Source organism: Thermobia domestica, chromosome 10 (genome assembly GCF_964235325.1).
Source record: "Thermobia domestica chromosome 10, izTheDome1.hap1.1, whole genome shotgun sequence".
Taxonomy (NCBI): Eukaryota; Metazoa; Arthropoda; class Insecta; order Zygentoma; family Lepismatidae; genus Thermobia; species Thermobia domestica.
Window position 1 is genome coordinate 225,987,091 of NC_137463.1, and position 21,215 is coordinate 226,008,305.

General features: G+C 38.6%; 1 protein-coding gene across 1 annotated transcript; it reads left to right on the top strand.

The window, feature by feature from the left end:
- Positions 1-6,079: 6,079 nt before the first annotated feature.
- LOC145662187 (uncharacterized) lies at positions 6,080-14,247 on the top strand. The gene is made up of 2 exons (XM_081727518.1): positions 6,080-6,754; positions 13,458-14,247. The coding sequence occupies exons 1-2, from the start codon at positions 6,097-6,099 to the stop codon at positions 13,469-13,471; spliced, it is 672 nt and encodes a 223-aa protein (XP_081583644.1). The 5' UTR covers positions 6,080-6,096; the 3' UTR covers positions 13,472-14,247.
- The last annotated feature ends 6,968 nt before the right edge of the window (positions 14,248-21,215 follow it).

The window sequence follows — 21,215 nt, forward strand, 5'->3', positions numbered from 1 at the left end:
GTAAATTCGTTGTACAGTCCGCAGCAAAAAACTTGCAACATGAGCATGTAAGTTTATTGTGAAACGACGAAGTATTTGTTCCAAAATAAATGTGCAGGGGAGGACGCCGAGGTTTCTCCTGGCGTGTTTCTTGCCACTTAGACGTTATGTTGATTCCCTGGGCTGAAGGTTAGGCGTAGTTTCACAATAAACTTACATGCTCATGTTGCAGGTTTTTTGCTGCAGACTGTACAAAAGCACAGGGGAGATTCCTGAGAATAAAACAAACAAAAAAGTTCTAATAAACATAGGGCAAAAACTGCGTCGTTTACGTGTTATAGGCTGCCGAAAGTGTGGGAAAACGAACTTTAGACTTAAATATTTCACTATTGAGCGTAGACGTGATGCGGCATGATATCGTCAAAGGATCCTAACCTACTCTATCCAAATGTGCAGCTTTCAGATTTGTGCAGAGGCGGCGCAAGGGATTCCCCAAAGGACGTTAGGGATTCCGGGACATTTTATAACATAAATTGAGTGTACAAGGGCATGTAAAAGACGCCTCATTGACTAGAAATAATACTACGCGGCAGATCAGTATTCATACACGCAGATTAAAAGATGGCGGATGAGGTAATAATGACTGTGCATGGTTGCATACCTCCTCAAAAAATACTAGTAAAAACGTTGAACAAGAATTCACTGGAAACGTCCCGTGGCTACAATGTGAAAAATGCATACAACACAAGCCGATAGGTAACAGAAGATAAAGAAGTTCCGATTGCTGATGTGCTAATATTAATGATATCGCAACGCTTTTGAAAACTATTCCAGTTTTATTACTACAGGAATTGAACAAGAACTACTATTAAAAGACAACTAAAGAACTCGTAATAATAATAATAATAATAATAATAATAATAATAATAATAATAATAATAATAATAATAATAATAATAATACACATAACTGTGTGAGCACATTTGTTTTGATCAGTGTATCACATAAATGCGACTGTCATACGTTCTTTTTTTCATTAATGTTCTAAACTGACTGGCGTGAAACAATACGTTCATTCCACTTGCGATATTTGTTGTAAAAAAGGCTGATGTTTCTTGTCGTAAATCGTATAACAGGACTGCATACCGAAGAGAATTGTAGGGAACAAGATACAGAGAAGAGTCTTTGGTAAAGTTAAAAGAGGATAGTTGTCAGAACTGTCACTACAAAACGTATTCAAAGTTTCGACCCGCCACTTCAATGCAAAGATTACAGCAGCGGTGAAGGGACCGGCGGGCGCGTTGATACACTCCTGGCGTTTCCCTAATGCTCCAGGCAGCACCAAAAATTCGAGAATACAAATCCTACTCCGATTGTACAGGCGTCGTATAGACTAATTGTTCCATATGGCCCCAGAAAATGAAATCAAAGGGGTTAAGATCTGGTGAGCGAGGTGGCCAAGACACTGGTCGTTCTAATCCGATTCATTTGTTCGGAAAGAATGCGTTCTCTAATAGTTCAGGCAGAACCTCTTTCAAAAGATGCGATACTCCCACCTGGTCAAGCCTTGTGGTAGTAGGTACGATCCGATGAGATAATTATCAACAATCCCTGCCCAAACATTCAAAGAGAACCGTTTGTGATGGGCAAGAGTTGACGTTCCGTTTGGGTTTGTCTCAGATCACAAATGTTGATTGTGAGTATTGAACACTCCATCACGAGAAATGTAGCTTCATCTGTGAAGAGAACACGAGACATGAAGTGATGGTGTATTAGCATGCCGTTCGCGTAGCTACTGGACAAGCTGATCAACGTGGAATTCGAATCACATGACCTCCCGCCGGAAATCGAACCCGGATCTTTCATTCAAAAGTCGTATACGCTAACGTCGCTTAGCCACGAAGGGGTTGGAAAAGAAACTGGGGGGAATGACAGACAAGTATGTGCATTACGAAACACAAATAAACTAAACGACATTAGCATTAGTGGCAGATCGTTATTAAAAGCGATGTGATGTCATTAATATGAGCATATGAGCAATCGGAATTTCTTTATCTTCTGTTACCTATCGGCTTGTGTTGTACGCATTTTTACGTTGTAGACACGTGACGTTTCCAGTGAATTCTTGTACAACGTTTTCACTAGTACTTTTTGAGGAGTTATGCAACCACGCACAGTAATTATTACCTCATCCGCCATCTTTTAATCTGCGTGTATGGATACTGATCTGCCACGTAGTATTATTTCTAGTCAATGAGGCGTCTTTTACATGCTCTTGTGCACTCAATTTACGTTAGAAAATGTCCGGGAATCCCTAACGTCCTTTGGGGAATCCCTTGCGCCGCCACTGCACAAATTTGAAAACTGCAAATTTGGATAGAGCAGGTTAGGATTCTTTGACGATATCATGCCGCATCACGTCTACGCTTAGTAGTTAGTGAAATATTTAAGTCTAAAGTTCGTTTTCCCACGCTTTCGGCAGCCTATAACACGTAAATGACGCAGTTTTCGCCCTATGTTTATTAGAACTTTTTTTTTTACTTTCAGGAATCACCCTTCTGCTTTTGTACAACGAATTTAGCGCCATACTGTATAGCATATAAATAGCGTATTTGAAGTACTGATTTCTGTAGTGAACATAAGGATCCCGTATGTTTTTACGATATTACTCTGTTCAGATAACAGATTTTCACAAGGAACTTAGCTCGTTTTTCTATTAACCTAGAGCGTCAAGGACACGAACACATAAACATCGAGGACAGTTAAAATTCTAAAGGCTCTTCCACTGGGAATCGAACCCGGGACCATGTAACCAAAGGCGCACATGATAGCCAATAGACCAAGGGGAATGCCACCCACTCGACCACTCGGGCGATTGACAATATTATCACTATGCACATGATGCGTTGAATAATGGAATCGTTCCCGATCTCTAATTGTAAGGACAGTTTTTTGACAATGAAATTTTTCCCATAGCAAATTCCTCAAATTTCATACTCAAGCCGCTATAAGGCACCTTTATGGAAAGTTACACATCTTTATCTCATTAAAAGTATCTAATGACTACAAATTTTTCGCCCACAAAAATTTCCCATCAGCACTTTAATCCGGAAGATTTCTCATACTCAAGTCATTACGTAAGGTAGGTACCGTTATGCAGAGTTTCATGTCTCTATCTCATTAGGAGTACCTAATCAATGATAAGTGAGTGAATGAACCGATCTCTGTTCGGGTAGGGACAGTTTTTCACCCATAAAAAGTTCCACAGCACATTCCTTAAATTTCAGACCTTTTTATACTAAAGTCATTATAAGGTACCCATATACAGAGTTTCACGTCTCTATCCCATTAAGAAATGCTTAATCAATTTGATGAGTGAGTGAATAAACCGATTTCTGCTTGTCTAAGGACAGTTTTTCGTCTATAAAAAAATTCCCATAGCACCGTCCACACATTTCGGATTTTTCCATATTTAAGTCATTATAAGGTACCTTTATGCAAAGTTTCACTTCTCTATCTCATTGGGAAGTACCTAATCAATTTAATGTGTCAGTGAATCAGTGAGCCTAAAAAAATAGGCATGCTTTAGGGGTACAGTACACGAATATGGTTTAAACTATGAATGTGGGATTTAGAATATGAGCGTATCTCTCGGATATCTCCTTAAATTCTAAGTCTCATTTTTCTACTCTTAATAGAATCGTTTTTACAGAGCCTCGAAATCGACGATTTTACTCAAAATTCTTGTTTGTGTATAACATGCTTACGGCAGTGCAGGCCAGTTTCCATTTTCTTCGCGGAACTTGGCTACCATGTACTGCCGTGCATGTTGATAGTTCAAGCCTTGTAGACATAATGAAAACATAACATATTGCAACACAACATGCAAGGCAGTGCATGGCAGCCGAAAGTTCATTTCAATTTTTTTTGTTTGTTTTTTGTTTTGTTTGTTTTAAAATTATTACCTATATTATCTTAAGTTTTGGAATATTGTTATACACTGAGTGCTTATTGAATTGCGACCACCCCTTCTCGCAAGAAAGGGTGGTCAGCAGTCGAGCTGATTACGTGATCACCTCGACTGGTTGTGTTCCAGAGAAAGAACACATTCCAGGTTACATCTTGGCAGATAGCACACTGTTATAACGGAAGGTGGACATAATTTATTCATATTCCAATAGGGCAAGACTGTGAGTACCCGAACATAGATGTGTTAATAACCTAGAAAGTGATACTAGTTAGATGCCCCCGTTCGTGTGTAGTGAAGGTGTATAAGGAGTGGGAAGAAAATGGGGTAACAGCCACCAAGAAACGGAACTGAAGGGGGTGTCAGGTAGTGCGAGCGTCATGTCAAACAGCTCGTGACAGCCTAATGAACCATCAGCGTCAGGGAATTACGTGACCAATACAGTGGTTGATTCACAATACCCATACCCCGGGAAATATGGGTACACTGGTACGCATTAAGTTCCACAGCACACCACCCAGTCATCACTCACTCCTACCAACTCGTCACTGCTGACTTCGTCGCACTTGGGCATAGAAACACACTAATTGGAAGATGGATGATTGGAAAAGAGGGTGTTGGTGCGATAAACCACGCTTTGTGCAACTCCTCTTGGACAGGCGTATGCATGTGGGGCGCCAACACCACGAAGCTATGGACTCCTCGTGCATGGTTGCAATTTGCACAGGCAAGTGGAGGCGGCTATATTTTGAGGATGATTCTGTTGGCATGGACTGGGACCGTTGGTTTGTATGGACCACATTGTGTCATTGCTCGTAAATTACAGCTGTAAAACTTTTGAAACTTTTTTATAGAATCAGTTTAGCACATACATGATATGGTCAAAAAAATTTGAAAAAAGTGTGCTTTTAGTATTTCTGTAATTATTATTTTTGTACGTCAGAGTGCAATTCATGAATCGCTCTGGGCCTTCTATATTCTACTGGGCAGAAAATGAAGACTTTTGTTGGATATCTTTTCAAACTATCGTCTGGGAAGTTCCTGTTCCATCTCTTACAAGCCAATCAGCCCGGACGTACCAACTTGTTACGTGTTGTAACTTTATATATAAAAAAATAACGAGAATAGTATTAGAGTTGCGTCTTAGTTTTCTTTTGTTAAAGGGTTAATCAGCGCCGCCAAGTGGTTGGTTGACGAACTATACCATCATGTATGTGAAAGATGTATAAGGCCGCTTCATACTGAAGTTGGTGATAGCAAGGGTAAAATATATCTCGTGTAGAATTGGATACTTATCGAAATCCACATTATTACGACGAGTTTGAGCAGATTTTGTAATGAGTTGTGATATTTCGCTCTTCTTGTTAATTGAAATTTGATTACAACATTGATATAAGGTTGTTCTACGTATTAATACTAAATAGGAGGAATATTAATAAATTTAATGGATTTCTGTGACTCTGTGGACGTTTAAATGGAAGGTGCAAGTCTTATTAGAAGCATATGTTTGAGGTACATAAAGATTCCAGTGTTCAAGATTTGTTAAGTTTTGTACATTCGTTGGTTTATTTAATTCCTATAAAGATATATTCGTTCATAAGAGCTTATCATTTAACCCGAATGAAGAACATAGTGATATATTTCTTAATGATCATTTTTTTTTAAATCTGTTATTTCGCGGCAAGTAAGTGATTTTCCAAGTGAAAGAAAGCTTTATGTCATATGGTCTCTGCAATATTCTGGTGAATTTAGTGAACTATTGTTTGTCTCTCTCTCTTCTTCAATTTCACAAGTTAATCAAACAAAACGTGGGGTGATTTCTCGACTGGGATCACCTTACCCTATGCGACTGTCCATGCTTACTTCGGTAGGGTCACATGAGCACAGCGTAACACAAAATCACCAACTTCAGTATATAATTGAAGTTGAGCAGAGAGCTGTGTATAGTTGTGTGTGAAGTGGAAGACATTTTTTTGTGTAAGTAATGAAACTTACATTTTTCTCTCTCAGAAACTATTTAAATCGAATAAGTGGTTTAGTGAAAGGTAATTCAGAAGACATTTATTATGAGAGGCATTATAAGTAATAGAAGAGAGAAACGGTATTTATTTTTGTGTAGTTATATAGCGATAACCAGTCTCTTTTTCACTATGGAAAGTGCGCGTGGTTCGAACTCGAGTGATATGAATTCAAGTCAGAGCACCGTACCAGTTCAATTGTGTTTAAATCATTTCGAGAATGGAGACCATGGTCGGTTTAGAGATAAAAATCCATTTCTAGAAAGAAATAATAGAACTTCTTCATCTTCTGAACATTCCTCGGAGTTACGTACTTTTTCTTTTTTAAATGAAAGTGATAGTGAATCGGAATCAGCTTCTAATGTTTGTGTTCACACTGAAAGAAATAACAGGTGTATTACGTCATTATCTGGGCAGAGCGAGTTGTTGGTTGAGCAAGGTCATGGACACGAAGGAAGGAGTGATAAGCCTGCTGTTGGAGCCGAGTCTGTTGGACAGTGCGTGACGAATCCATTTAAGTTAGTGAGTGAAGGTGAGAAAAAGGAAGAAAATAGGGGGTTTGGTGAAAAGTGGAAAGTAAATGCGTTTATGCCCTATAGTGTTAATATGGACAAAATTACAATTATGGCAGCTAATCAGAACTTCTTACATCAAGTGGATAGTATTCCCCATTGTGATGGAATGGACGATATGGTTACCTTTAAGTTCCTGTTGGCGGTGTATCGGATAATTCAGACTGGACAATACCCGAAGGAGGCAGTTTTTGTTAGTTCCTTGGGACGGACATCAGGTATGTTCTATAATGAATTTAGTAAACAAATGTTGATTACTAATGATTGGAGTGTTATATGTAAATCTCTGTTTGATCGTTTTGTGACTCCATTAGGAAAACAACAAATTTTACGTCTTTATGTTCATTGTTTACAAGAGCCTAACGAAAATGTTATGGAGTATGTACAAAAGGTTATCGATAGTTATGTCGTTTGTACCGGAAGGACAGATAGAACAGCGATCCTTACGAATATAATGGAGGGTATGATACCCGCTCTTAAGTATGAATTGTTTAAATACGATACTCCAAATGACTTAGATACATTAATGAATGAAGTGCGAAAGTATGAAATACATTCCAGAAACCAACTTGTATACAATAGCATAATTAGGAATCAAACAGTGGCGGAGCAGAGGGAAGTCAATCCTAGCTTTCGTTCTAGTGTTACATATAGTTCAGTTCCAGATCTAAACAAACTTGGTGGTAGTTTTGCTAGAGTTAATATCTCTTCAAAAGAAAGGGTTAGGCCCACTACTTCGAAGCCAAGGAGCCGGGTGCGATCCCAGCTAGACCGAGACTCTAGAAGTAATTCTAAGAGGGGTGCTCAAATGTTATTGGGTACGAATAAACAGTGTAATAATAAGGATTTAGTAGCTTCTTTCGTTGAAGTATTTATACTAGGACAGCGTATTATTGGGGGGATAGATAGCTGCTCATCGGTGAGCTTACTCAATAAAGAATGTTTTGATGAGTGGAACCAGAAACAAAGAAATCCTGTTAAGGTTCTGAAGGAGATGTTTACAGGTGTTGGAATTTCTGGTAAGGCATTGACTCTTACGTCGTGTGTTTATATACCTTTAAAATTCAGCAATAAAGTTTATCGGCTGAAGTTCTTTTTGGTTGACCGACTAGAGCCGAAGTTTATTATTGGTATCGGTGAACTGAAATACTTGAATGCTCGTTTGGATTTAACATCAGATACGTTGTATTTAGGTCAAGAAGGCAATTCGGTGCCAATCCTATATAAACCTTCTCGTGAAAAATCTGTGGGTAATTGGCAGTCAACAAGTAGCAGTGCCGTAGGAGTTAAAAACCGAACTGACAATTGTGTATCCAACTCCCAGTTTTTAGCTAGGCTATTTATGAAAATTCCGGATGTGGGCTTGGATGATTTCAGAGTCACCGAACGGTGTGCTCCGTCAGTGTCATTGAGTGACGTCATGATGTCCAGTCCAGACATTAATGTGACTGCTGTGAAAGGTGAAGGTTATGAAATTTCATATTTTGAGAACTCTCAGAATGGTAATCCACCTTTTAATAAGAAGCGCTGTGAGAAAGGCCAGGACATTCGTAGGTCGTCGTCGGCGTCGCCAGCGTCGGACTTAGAAGCTGAAGTGAAGTCGCGTTTTCGGGAGAAGATTTTTAACCGCATGGAGTCTAGAGACATCAGAGGCGAGGAGCGTCGTGGTGTGCAGACCACTAATGCCAAGCGTCGTCCAGCGTCGGCGTCGAGGTGGAAGCAGCGTCGAAGTGGTAATAATCAGGCAGTTGTTTACGAAGATCAGCAAGGTAAATTGGAGTCGTTTTGGCCGGAGCATTCGATGGTTTTTCAATCGAGGCAGTGGCGTCGAGATAGCCCCGAGGGAGCGTCGCCGTCGTGGGATCGTCGTATAAAATGTGTCCAGACGTTAGTGACTCGTCCATTAGGTGAAAATAAGATGTTTGGAGGATCAGGACAGAGTCAGGTAGGTAGTCCGAAGAGGCGTCGGAGAGGTTTCAGCCATAGAGGAACATCAGCGTCGGCGTCGGTGGATAATAATATTATGAGTGAGTTTAGCTTCCAAACCCGGGACAGTGATCTTGGACTATCGATGAACTTAGGGTATAGTAAGGATCATCGGTTGATTTCAGAGCGTCGGTTTGGCCGTTCATCGAGAGAGGCGTCGGCGTCATTAATCCAAGATCTTCGAGATGATTACTGCGGTGTGGTAACAGAAAATAAATCAAGTAATAAGACTATGTCTCTTCCCCAGAGGTTATATGGAAGAGGGTGGAGACGTAGGCGTCGAGACGGTATGAGTAATGATTTAGCGTCTGCGTCTAAAATTAGTAAAAACGAATTTTTGAATAGAGACTTCGAATTTTCTGATGAGGTTGTTTACGAACCTTGTTTGTTAAGACGCAGCAAACTTAATGCACCTAGTGATTTAGCGTCGAAGAGGGTGTCTAGTGATAATAGTGTTATGGTTTATCCTTCTGAGCAAGGAAGGAATGATAAAAGTTTTCGGTCAGCGGGTTCATTGAGGAGACCAGGGCAGTCGTCGGAAGTGTTTGGTTGGGAAATTGTCTATGATTCGTCAGAAGTAACTTCGCCGTCGGTATCCAATCCTGTCACCAGTGTTGCCAACCTACGGAAGGAGGACATTCACGAGAGTGGTTTCCGAAATCCAATTGTACATTGGACACCAATTGAAACTGTTTGTGGGAACTTAAACCAAGGTCGGTGTGAGGCGTCGCCGTCGGGCTATGCACATGCTCCCAGTGTTACATCCCAGGACCAGGATTTTAATGGAAGGAATTTTTATCCTTCAAGTGCACCACAGTCCATGGGAATGAGTGGGATGGTCATGGAACAGCGTCGGTGTGAGTCGTCGTCGTCGAAGGCTACGCGAGATTTCAGGGTTTCCATCTTAAACAGTGCGGATAATAGCTTCGTAGATGAGATACGGAAGAAGACTACAGAGGTACAGCCCTTAGAGAAGTGTGGTCAACTACATTTGAGTCAGCGTTGTCCAGTGGCGTCGGTGGAGGATACCTGCAGTGTATCCAATTCAGAATTAGTGGAACTTAATCGTATAGCCATACCAGAGAAGAAATCAAGTGACTTTTTGCAAGAGACGTCGGAACATGGAGAGTGGAGACTTGGTGCAATTGAAATGACAGTACAGACTTCTCCGAATCTCAGTGAGGGGGCCTATAATATTATGTTGGGCCGAAATCAGAATTTTGGGCCCCATAGGAAATCCAATAATATGGATGGACTACTGGTGTCATCATTGGAACATAAGGTGTTAGAGGTCCCACCGGTTCTTGGGCAAGAATCTTCGAAGTCTACAGACTTAGAGCAACTAGAAAGGAACTTGCGAGAATCTAAGATGAGTGGAGATTCAACTTCGTCATACCAGGTGGCTGGATTAGCGGAAAGTGGTCAGCCATTGGAGTCTTCGTGTGATCATCGGACATTGAAAGGTGTTCCATTACCCATTGATTGTCCTACCAGTGTGGGTTCATTTCATGATTCAGGTTTAGGAAGTGCTAATCGGAATAGTTTAAACTATTTTATAGCTGGTCCTGTTGAGATCAGTTGTGTGTCTGGAGGGAGTCAATCACAATCAAGAAGTCGAATCCAGGTGGAATCAGAGGCGGCCCTAGCCTCTGATGGATGGCGTGTACAGCCAGGTGTACCTTCAATCTTCAGCGATTCCCAACATGGGTTAGGCCTACCCATGGTCAACAGTAGCGGCTTTTCCAATTCCAATATGGATGCCACAAGGGTAGAGGTGCCCTTAATTTGCAGTGGAGGTCGAGATGATCCAGTCCATGTCCCAGTGTGCAGTAGTGATTCTAGCGGTCCAGGAGTATCGACGGGAAATACTGATGAGCAGAGTGGTTCCATGTTACTTCATTTTGGAAGGAATGGTTCCAGTGGTCCAATAGGAGAGGGAGATAGTGGTCACTATCCAGATGCTGAGGATGCGGTCAACTTCCAGAGTCAGCTAGTTTCTCCTGGGGATTCCAAGCAAGGAGCTGCATGGAGTGCTGAGAACTTAGGCATGAACTTCCAGTCACGGGAGGAAGAAGTTCATACTGTTCCTGTTCAAGTGGATCCTGAATTTGCCGAGTTGGATCCAAACTTGCAAGGGTACGTAGAAAATTTAGTTAAGAAATTTCCTAATGTGTTTTGCGATCGTGTAGGTCAGATTAAGAGCTTTGAATACACCATACTTCTTAAGGATTATGTTCCCATCAGGAAAAAAGCTTATCCTCTCTCTAGAGCAGACCAGGGGGAGTTAGATAAAATTCTCGATAATCTGATAGAACAAAATATAATTCAGAAAAGTCAAAGCCAGTGGGCTTTTCCGTGTTTTTTGGTAGGCAATAAAACGGGGGATAAGAGATTGGTAATTAATTATCAAGATTTGAATAAGAAACTCTGTATCAATGCGCAGTATACGCCCAGGATAGAAGATGTATTTGCGAGTTTATCTAAAGGAACTATTTATAGCCACCTTGATGTACAAAAAGCATACTGGCATTTAAAACTTTCGCCGGAATCTACTCAGTACACAGCATTTTTAACCCATAGAGGCTTATTTGAATTTAAATTTCTTCCTTTTGGGTTAGCTACCGGATCTTATATGTTGTCCAAGGTTTTAACGGAACTGTTATATCCATTGAAGAATGAAGGAGTGGAATGGTTCTTTGATGACGTTTGTTGCATTTCCACGGATATTGAATCTCATAAGCATCTTTTAGAGAAGGTGTTGGGAAAATTTGACGAAGCGGGTATAACTTTATCTGTGAAGAAGACTAACTTGTTTCGCAAGAGGATTTCATATTTAGGGTATGAAATAGAAGGAGGAAATATGTATTTAGACCCTGCTAGGCTAGAAGTGATCAAGAAATTACCAGCACCGAAAAATAGAAAAGGGTTAATATCATTGGTTAGTTTTCTCCAATATTATAGTAAGTTCATCCCTCAATTCCATGAAGTCATAGAACCTATGACTCGACTTCGTTCACCACGGCAGGAGTATTATTGGGGTGCCGAACAACAAAAGGCCTTGGAGGATATTAAGGAACTTTTTGAGAGTCATGTGATCTTAAAACTTCCGGATTTGGATAAGAAGTTTATAGTCAGCGCAGATGCCAGTTTAAAATCCTTAGGCGGCTGTATTGAGCAGGAGGATGACCAAGGTATGAAGCGTCCAATTGCATTCTTTTCCAGGAAACTGAAGCCTTATGATAAAAATAAGCCCATATTTGTTTTGGAGCTATTAGCGGCTATCGAAACAATGGAACGGTTTAGAACGTACCTGCATTCGAAATTCGAATTGCGAGTAGATCATATGGGACTAGTCTATGCGATGCGTAACCTGCGGAGAGTTAAGAAATATGGTAGCTTGCTATATCGTTTATTTGCCTTTGATTTTGAAGTTAAGTCAGTCTCCACGAATATGAATATCTCCGCGGATTTCCTTTCGAGGTTATATGATACTGAAAATTTTGAATCAATGCATTTGGAACCTACATATGAAGAAGAAATGACAAACATGTGTATGGTTAATATGTGGGAAATGCCTTTTGCTAGTCAATCAGTGCAAGAGCATCAGAAGATGGACCCTTTATTAAGATCAATCATCGACAAAATAAGGCGGAAGGAATCAGTTGATGGTTATAAAATGGTACAAGGGATTTTGTGTAAGAAGACGAAGGCCCATAGTAATCCATACAAGATCTGTTTACCCAAGAAGTTAGCTCCAAATATTATTGAGTATTATCATTCTTCTATTTTGCCCGGAAGTCACCTTGGGTTGGGCAAAACGATAGGAAAGGTGTCCTCAAGATATTCATGGGAGGGGATGCTGGACCAAATTAAGGATTATGTGTTATCGTGCGACTTGTGTCAGAGGAACAAAAGTAGTAACAAGAAGCCTATGGGTCAATTGATTGCGAGCTATGCTACGGTAGTGAATGGGTTATGGCACACAGATGTCCTTGGACCAATGCCAGATACAAGGTCGGGAAGATATTGTATGATTGTAGTTGATTCATTTTCCAAAATGGTGTTTCTGGAACCTTTCAAGAATCTATCTAGCCAGACCTTGATAAATAAATTATACAAACTGATGTGTCGCAGAGGGTTTCCGTTTGCAATTGGGCACGATAATCATTCAGTTTACACGTCTGCTAAATTTAGGGATTTCCTGTTTAGTAATGGAATCAAGGATGTGCGTATATCCCCTTATCATGCTGCTTCTAATCCGGGGGAGAGATATATACGTACTGTAAAGGATAGCCTGAAGATATTCTTCGGAAACAAGCAGAATCAATGGGATCGAGGATTACACGAGATTGAATTTTCGATAAATAATGCCCAACATGCAGAAACTAGATGTACTCCGATGGAAATGGTATTTTCCTATAACGTTTGTGATCCGTTGGATGTAAAATGGAATGTGCCCAGTGCCGATGTGATGAAGAAAGATCCTCAATTGGTAGTAAAAGCCTTGGAGAATTTAGAACTATCCTGGCGAAGGAAGAAGCAGCAATATAATAAACGTAGGTTATCTACGTCATATCAAGTGGGGGATAAGGTTTTGTTGAAAGCACAAGTCAAGTCGTCGCTAGCAGATAAAGTCACCAAGTCATTATCTAGCCGCTGGACTGGTCCGTATGAAATTATACGATTCTTAACTCAGAATACCATAGAAGTTAAAAATGTAAATGATTCTCGTGATGTAAGAAAATCTCATGTGTCATTAACGAAGAAGTATCGCGAGTTAAGACAGTAATTTCAACTTTATGGAATGTTTGGGAAGTTAAGGATGAGATTGTAAATAATTTTAGAATGTTAAATAAAATGTCGACATTTTTAATATGTAAATACTGTAAAGTATATATATATATACAAGTTATTAACAGCTGTTTCTATTTGCAGATCTGTATATGTGATAAAGGATACGATTATGAATGCGCATTATTGTCGGGATCGATCCAATGTTTTGTAAATTTGGTACCTATTGAATTCTCATCGGATGAATAAAATGGTGATGTTTGAAGACAGCCTTCCAGAAAAAAAAAGCAAGAAAAACAAAAATTTTTGTTCTGTAACTTGAATATTTATATTCATTCCAGTTTCTGTAAGTTATTATATTTATGCAAATGTTTATCTTTTGGAGTTTATATGGTAGTTTAATAATATTTTTGTTAATTGATTGCCGTTAATTAATTTTGGTTATGTAAATAAGCTCGTCGTACTGGTTTAAGAACAATTGTAATTGGTTCTGGGTCGGACATAAGACTCCGGGATACCTATTAGACTAACAAAAGTGTGATTGTTGGAGTGTATGTGGGGGAATTTAATTATTTTTTTTGTTCATTTAGTTTAATTAGTGGATGAATGATTTGAGAGGATGCTAGTAGGTAAAGTAGAAGGTGGAGGTTGTAGTTAAGAACTAATTTAGACGACTAGACCAACATGACCCAGACCTAGTTAAGAGTATATATTAAAAATATAATAAAAAATCTTAGATTTTTTATTTGGGGCGCTGCGATGTTGTTACGTGTTGTAACTTTATATATAAAAAAATAACGAGAATAGTATTAGAGTTGCGTCTTAGTTTTCTTTTGTTAAAGGGTTAATCAGCGCCGCCAAGTGGTTGGTTGACGAACTATACCATCATGTATGTGAAAGATGTATAAGGCCGCTTCATACTGAAGTTGGTGATAGCAAGGGTAAAATATATCTCGTGTAGAATTGGATACTTATCGAAATCCACATTATTACGACGAGTTTGAGCAGATTTTGTAATGAGTTGTGATATTTCGCTCTTCTTGTTAATTGAAATTTGATTACAACATTGATATAAGGTTGTTCTACGTATTAATACTAAATAGGAGGAATATTAATAAATTTAATGGATTTCTGTGACTCTGTGGACGTTTAAATGGAAGGTGTAAGTCTTATTAGAAGCATATGTTTGAGGTACATAAAGATTCCAGTGTTCAAGATTTGTTAAGTTTTGTACATTCGTTGGTTTATTTAATTCCTATAAAGATATATTCGTTCATAAGAGCTTATCATTTAACCCGAATGAAGAACATAGTGATATATTTCTTAATGATCATTTTTTTTTAAATCTGTTATTTCGCGGCAAGTAAGTGATTTTCCAAGTGAAAGAAAGCTTTATGTCATATGGTCTCTGCAATATTCTGGTGAATTTAGTGAACTATTGTTTGTCTCTCTCTCTTCTTCAATTTCACAAGTTAATCAAACAAAACGTGGGGTGATTTCTCGACTGGGATCACCTTACCCTATGCGACTGTCCATGCTTACTTCGGTAGGGTCACATGAGCACAGCGTAACAAACTGAAAGTGAAATTAACGGAAGGCATCATATCATTAATGAAAAGAATGAGCTGTAAAATATAGGACACAACATTTTGTATGTACATCTATGTAATTCTAAGAAGTATTACCGGTATGTATGTTTATTGTTTTCATCTATGTGCATTAATCTATTATTTCTTATGTCTGTTGATAGGGTTTGTAATAATCATTCAATCCTTTACATTGCTATTCCTATATTTTCCATTCACGAAACCGCAAGATTATTACCAAAGAAAAAAAAGTATCCCTTTTTGTTATCTAATCACACCTAGTAAATGCAAACTAATCCTATAAAAAGTTACAAAAGTTTGATAGTTTTAAGCGATAGTACAATCGGGAAAAAGTTTGAAGTCATAGTTAAAGTACAAAAATGTATTATTGTGGTAATACCAAAACTACACATTACACCAGTGCTATTTTTAAGCACAGCTAATATTTAACAAGATGATTATTTGAAAAAGTTTTAAAGTGCGACAGTTGTCACATCAGAGTAGGGATGGCCAAAATTTTCCGAAATCAGAAATTTCACTTTCTGGAATTTTTCCTAATTCCTGATTTTTCCGAAATCGGAATTTTTCCGAATTCCGAAATTTTTCCGATTTTACCTTTCGGAACCCGGGAAAGTAAAAATTCCGGAATTGGCCATCACTAATTCAGTGGAAAGGCATAATTTGTTAACGACAGTAAATGTATATATATATCTACATTTAAAACACAAATAATAATAATAATAATAATTGCAATACCAAAAGCACTATGTTTACGTTTTAACAATATCATGTATATGATAAAATGATTCAACAAAAATAAGCTTCAAAAATGTCATAGTTGTAACTTATGAGCAATGACACAATTTGTGACAAAACATAAAACTGTATATTTCCGTACACGTAAAATTAAAAAAAAAATACAAAAATACCAAAAACATCCTTTTTATTTTTAACCGCATCATTTATGTGCTACGATTATTCTATTTAAAAAGTATCAAAAGTTTCATAGTTGTAACTTACGAGAAATGACAAAATTTGTAACAAGACTTAAAACTTACATTTCCGTACATAAAAAATAATAATTACAAATTACAAAAAAAACATCATCTTTATTTTTTTTATCATACGATGTACGTGTTAAGATGAATGTACACCTTGTCTCAAAAAGGTTAAGCGCATTCTTTATTGGTGTTTTGAGGCAAAAATTTTCTATGGCCAGCTTCGGGTATCTTCGGAAAAAAGTAAACTAGGTTCGAACCTCCAAGCCAGCCTTTGCAGTCGGGAAAAAGTTTGCAGGTGTGTTTTTCTTCTTTTAAATATAATAAGACTTGTTCCCAAGTGTAAAAAAAAAGCAACGTTGATTGAAATACTTAATGATACAATATTTCGAAACCTTGTATTAATGTCAGCACATTCTTGTTTGCCACTTAGCTCTTCATACGTAATGGAACATTTAAATACGTAAACGAATCTTTCCACATGTAAAAGAATGCTCAAAGTTAAGACATAGAACATAATTATCGCCTGAGTACTAAAATAAAAGTCAAAGTAGAACAAAAACAGCGTTTGTACTGGATATGAATGTCATAATTATCTTGAGAAACGTTATACATGTTTCGCTAGAAGCATGTCTACGTTAATCCTTGTGTTAGCTCACTGGTAAGGTGTCGGATTTCAAATCTTAAGGTTACGAGTTCGATTCCCATCTGGGTCAATTATTTTTTTATGAAATTGTATTTTCCGCAATGCATGAAAAATTATATAAAATAATACATTAAAATACCTCAGTTGTTTATATATCACATAATCATTGCAGAACATAATAATTATTATGTTTAAAATATAACATCTGAGATAGGTAGGTGTTCATAGTAGGTCGGTATTATATATGAGAATGTTAAATACAAGTTAGGAAAATCGTTCAATAGCAATAAATAAATTATGTAGTGTATTTATTTGCAGCTATTTGTCATACAGATGTAACTTCTCAATATTCTCATTACAGCATGTTTTTACATTCGTGAAATACAGTATATTTCTACGGATATAGAAAGTGTATAAACAGAGTATCCAAAGTCGGATCCTGCTTGAAGACACATAATTTTTCCCGATCCCCTTAACGTCACGGGATGAAAAACAAATTCTGTTTAGAACGGAATGTCGTTACTTAGAGTCTCATTCGAATACGTTGAATATGCTTTTGTATATTCATCTCTCTCTCTCTCTCTTTGTCTCTCTCGCTTTGTTTATGTGTGTGTGTGTGTTGCGGAATATCCCAAGTTGAATACACCATTTGCAAAGTATATGAGCATCATTGTCATCGAATACCAGAAACTGAAAATCGTGTTTGGGTTGCGTGTTCATGTTAGCTCACTGGTAGAGTACGGGCTTGGTAATGAAGAGGTCTTGAGTTCAAAGCCTGCAGCGATTTATCGTTTTTTTTTTGTTAGTAGAATTGCACTGAAATCGGATGCAAGGAGTGGTTTACTTCTAGAAATATTTTCAGAAGCGTTTAGGTAGCCCTGGAAAGGGCTGTTTTCGGGAGTTAAGGCGGGGACATTAATATTGTGTCCAAGACCCTTCTGAATTTATTACATGCTCCATTCTTCTGGGCATGGAATCTATTAAATGGGTGACAAATCTGTCTCCTTCCCCTACCTCCAGCCATGCTCCGGAAACAAGATGCCACAGGTCATCCTGAGTTCTTGGTGGATCTGCCTCAGGCCAACTGTCCCTTAGAGTACGCTTCACTTCTGCCCACATATTTTCTATGGGATTGAGGTCTGCTCCACGAGGCGGCCAGTCAATTAAATCAATCTCAGGCTGCCCTGCGAACCATTCCTGAACCACACGGGAAGTATGTATTGGCGACTGGTCTTGCTGGAACTGAATTACACCATCAGACTGAAATACTCGTACAGATGGCACCATGATATTACTCATAATGTCTAAGTACTGACCACTGTCCAGATGTCCTTCAATTCTGTGAAGCTGTCCTGCTCCGCGACTGGAAATCCATCCCCAACATGAAATAGATACATGGCCACTGCGATTGCAAGCAGCCACATATTCAGGGTCATATCGGGTGCCTCTCGGACGATACACAAAATGACGTCCCTCATTTGATGTTGTGAATATGGATTTATCTGAGAAAACTACGTTTTCCCAATTGCGACTCACATTCGCTTGTGCAAACGCGAGACGGTAAATTTTGTGGTCGTCTGAGAGTTTTTCCTTCACGGCAGCAACACAGCAACGGAACCCAGCATGACGAAGCCTTCGCAGAGCTGTATGCTTACTACCAGGAAAGAGAGAAGCTTCACTTAGCTGTCTAGACGTCCTTAGTGGGTCTAACCGGGCTTCGTTTACTAATCTCGCATCTTCGGCTTCGGTTGACACATGCGGACGACCAGGAGATCGTAAATTACCAGTCTGACCTGTAGCACCATATTTCCGAATCCATCGCCTTCCTGTAGAGGCCGGGACACCTACTCGCCTGCTAGCTGCAGTTGCAGAATAGCCTTCCAACTCCCATAAAGCAATTACTGCTGTACGTCTATCCATAGTTACCAATGTTCTGAGCTGTGAGCAGGAAGCAATAGGTAAAAGCTAGTACCTGACGTGTGATTGGTTACTTGCACGACACGCCTATTGTGGGGAACGACTTGGTCAACGACTCGCAAAAGAAATCTGAAAATGGTGCGCCGTAATAATAATATTAAAAACAGTTTTTATAAAGGAATATTAATACATACGAAAAACTGTTTAAAGAATAAATTGTTATACTGACTTTATACGTATAAAAACATATACCATATACCAAACAGATTGAGCGATATGATGATAGCTGTTTTGAGACGAACTCTTTCGAAGTCCAACTTCGAATATCTTCGGAAAACAGTAAACTAAAGCTGCTGGTTCGAACCTCCAAGCCAACCTTAGCAATCGGGAAAAAAATGTAGAGATATGTTTTTCGTTCTGTTAAATATAAGACATGTTGAAATGGTATTAAGTGTAGAAAAAAAGAACATTGATTGAAATACTTAATGATACAATATTTCGAAACTATGTATTCACACTCTTGTTTCGTCATTGTGATTTCCATACGGAAAAGAGCATTTACGTATGAGCTCAGTTATATTTCAGAAGCAGATTCCGAAAAGCGGTAATGTTAGCTCAGTGGTACACCCCGAGCGTTTAAATCGTGAGTTCGATACCCGTTCAGGTGAGATTCTTTTATGATATTCTACTTTACTCAATGCATGAAAATTATGTAAAATAGTTACATTACAATTCATCAGTTGTGTATATATATATATATATATATATATATATATATATATATATATATATATTCATATCATATAACATAATTAATACTGATCTTTAAAATATAACATCTGAGGTATTGACAGAACGTCGGTATGTTATATGTAAATATTAAATACAAATTAAGAAAATCGTGTAATAGCAATAAATAAGTTATGTAATGTATTTATTTGCAGCTATTTTCATACGCAGGTAACTTCTCAATATTCGCATTACAGCATTTAGGTAGAGCATATCGAAAATCGGATCGTGGTTCAAGACAAAAAACTTGCTAACCCCAAACTGTCACGTAAGAAATTTACGAATCGCAAAAGTCAAGTGAAGAGATTGAGGCAGAAATACCTTAATCCTCTCTCTCAACCCTCTCTTATCTGTATTTATACATATAAAAGTGTATGTATGTATGTTCCAACATAACTCATGTATGCCTAGAGCAGGGTTTCTCAACCTGGGAGTCGCGGCCCCTAGGGAGTCGCGGCCCCTAGGGAGTCGCGGCCCCTAGGGAGTCGCGGCCCCTAGGGAGTCGCGAAGATAAGCGGAAGAGATAAATATAGTTAGAATCTAATACCGGAAATTATTTTTAAATATTATTTTGAATTTTGTTCTGATAGGCATACTTTTATTTTTATACATAGGCCTACTGTAAAGCACAATAAAAAATAAGTATACTGAACATTTTCAAAGGGTGCAGAGTTGTTTAAAAATGAATTTAAATGAAAGGGATATGATATGAAACTAATGAGAACTGTATATAGAAATGCTAGAAAAATACACAAGGAACAAAACCTGCATATTGAAATACAATTAAAATTGAAACCTAATGAGATACTGTACCAAAGCATGGTGTAATTTCACTAGTACAGCAATGCCCGGTTCAATCTTCGTGACGAACATTATCAAGCCATTTTCAACAGATAAGCGATTTCTTGTCTTTGTTTTAATGTTTACCATGAAATAAAATACACACACCCACTTTCGCACAGGTACGAAATAGCAAATGGAATTATTACTTTTAAAGCAGCAGATACCAGACCAAGATATTCTTTTCTCCTCATCAGGCAGAACTTGTCCAAGTCTTCGTTACAGAAAACCAGTTGCAAAGACTTGTCGCATGATCATTCGATTATTTGGTCAAGAAGTTGTGGGCTTAGATCAGATACGTTAATGACCTCTTCAATGAAGGAGTTTAACATCCATCTTGAACCAACACCTTCGTCGTTGGGAATATAGATATTACAGTTACTGAATCCACTGTCAGTGCCGGGCGCCGAAAAAAGGGGGCACAAATTTCGGAGGAAGTGTGTTACTCATGTTAGGAAGGTGCATGTGCACATGTATAAAATAGAAGGAAAAAGTAATAAAATGTGCTCAAAATCAAGGAAATGCAGGGTTTACTTTTGAAAATTGTATTGAGCTTCGTGCCAACCATGGTGGCGCTCGCAGTTAGTCTGTCGACCTCACTCACATGTACGGAGCCATCGTCATATACTCTCGCCCCGGGCGCTGATTTTCCATACCACGGCTCTGGTCACTATAAACAAGAAATGGATTCTACTATTATAGAAATATCATCATCATCATCATCATCATCATAGGTATTCTGCCTTTATTGGCAGGTCACTTGCTGCAGCTGAGAAGCTTCCATGCTCCACGGTCCTCCGCTAACCTTTTTGTCTTCGCGTATGATCTTTCTGTTTTAATATCATCCATTAATTGTAGTCTCTTTCGCCCCCTCCCTCTCTTTCCCGCCACCATACCCTCTAGGACGTCCCTCATGATACAATCTCTTCTTAGGCAATGTCCCAACCAGTTTCTCTTCCTCTTCCTAATAATATCTAAAAGTGTTCTTTTCTCACCCACCATTTCTAACACTCTCTCATTCGTTTTCCGCTCGACCCAACTAATTGTTTCCATTCTTCTCCACACCCACATTTCTAAGGCTTCCAGTCGATTTTCGTCACCTTTACGTAATGTCCACGTTTCCGCC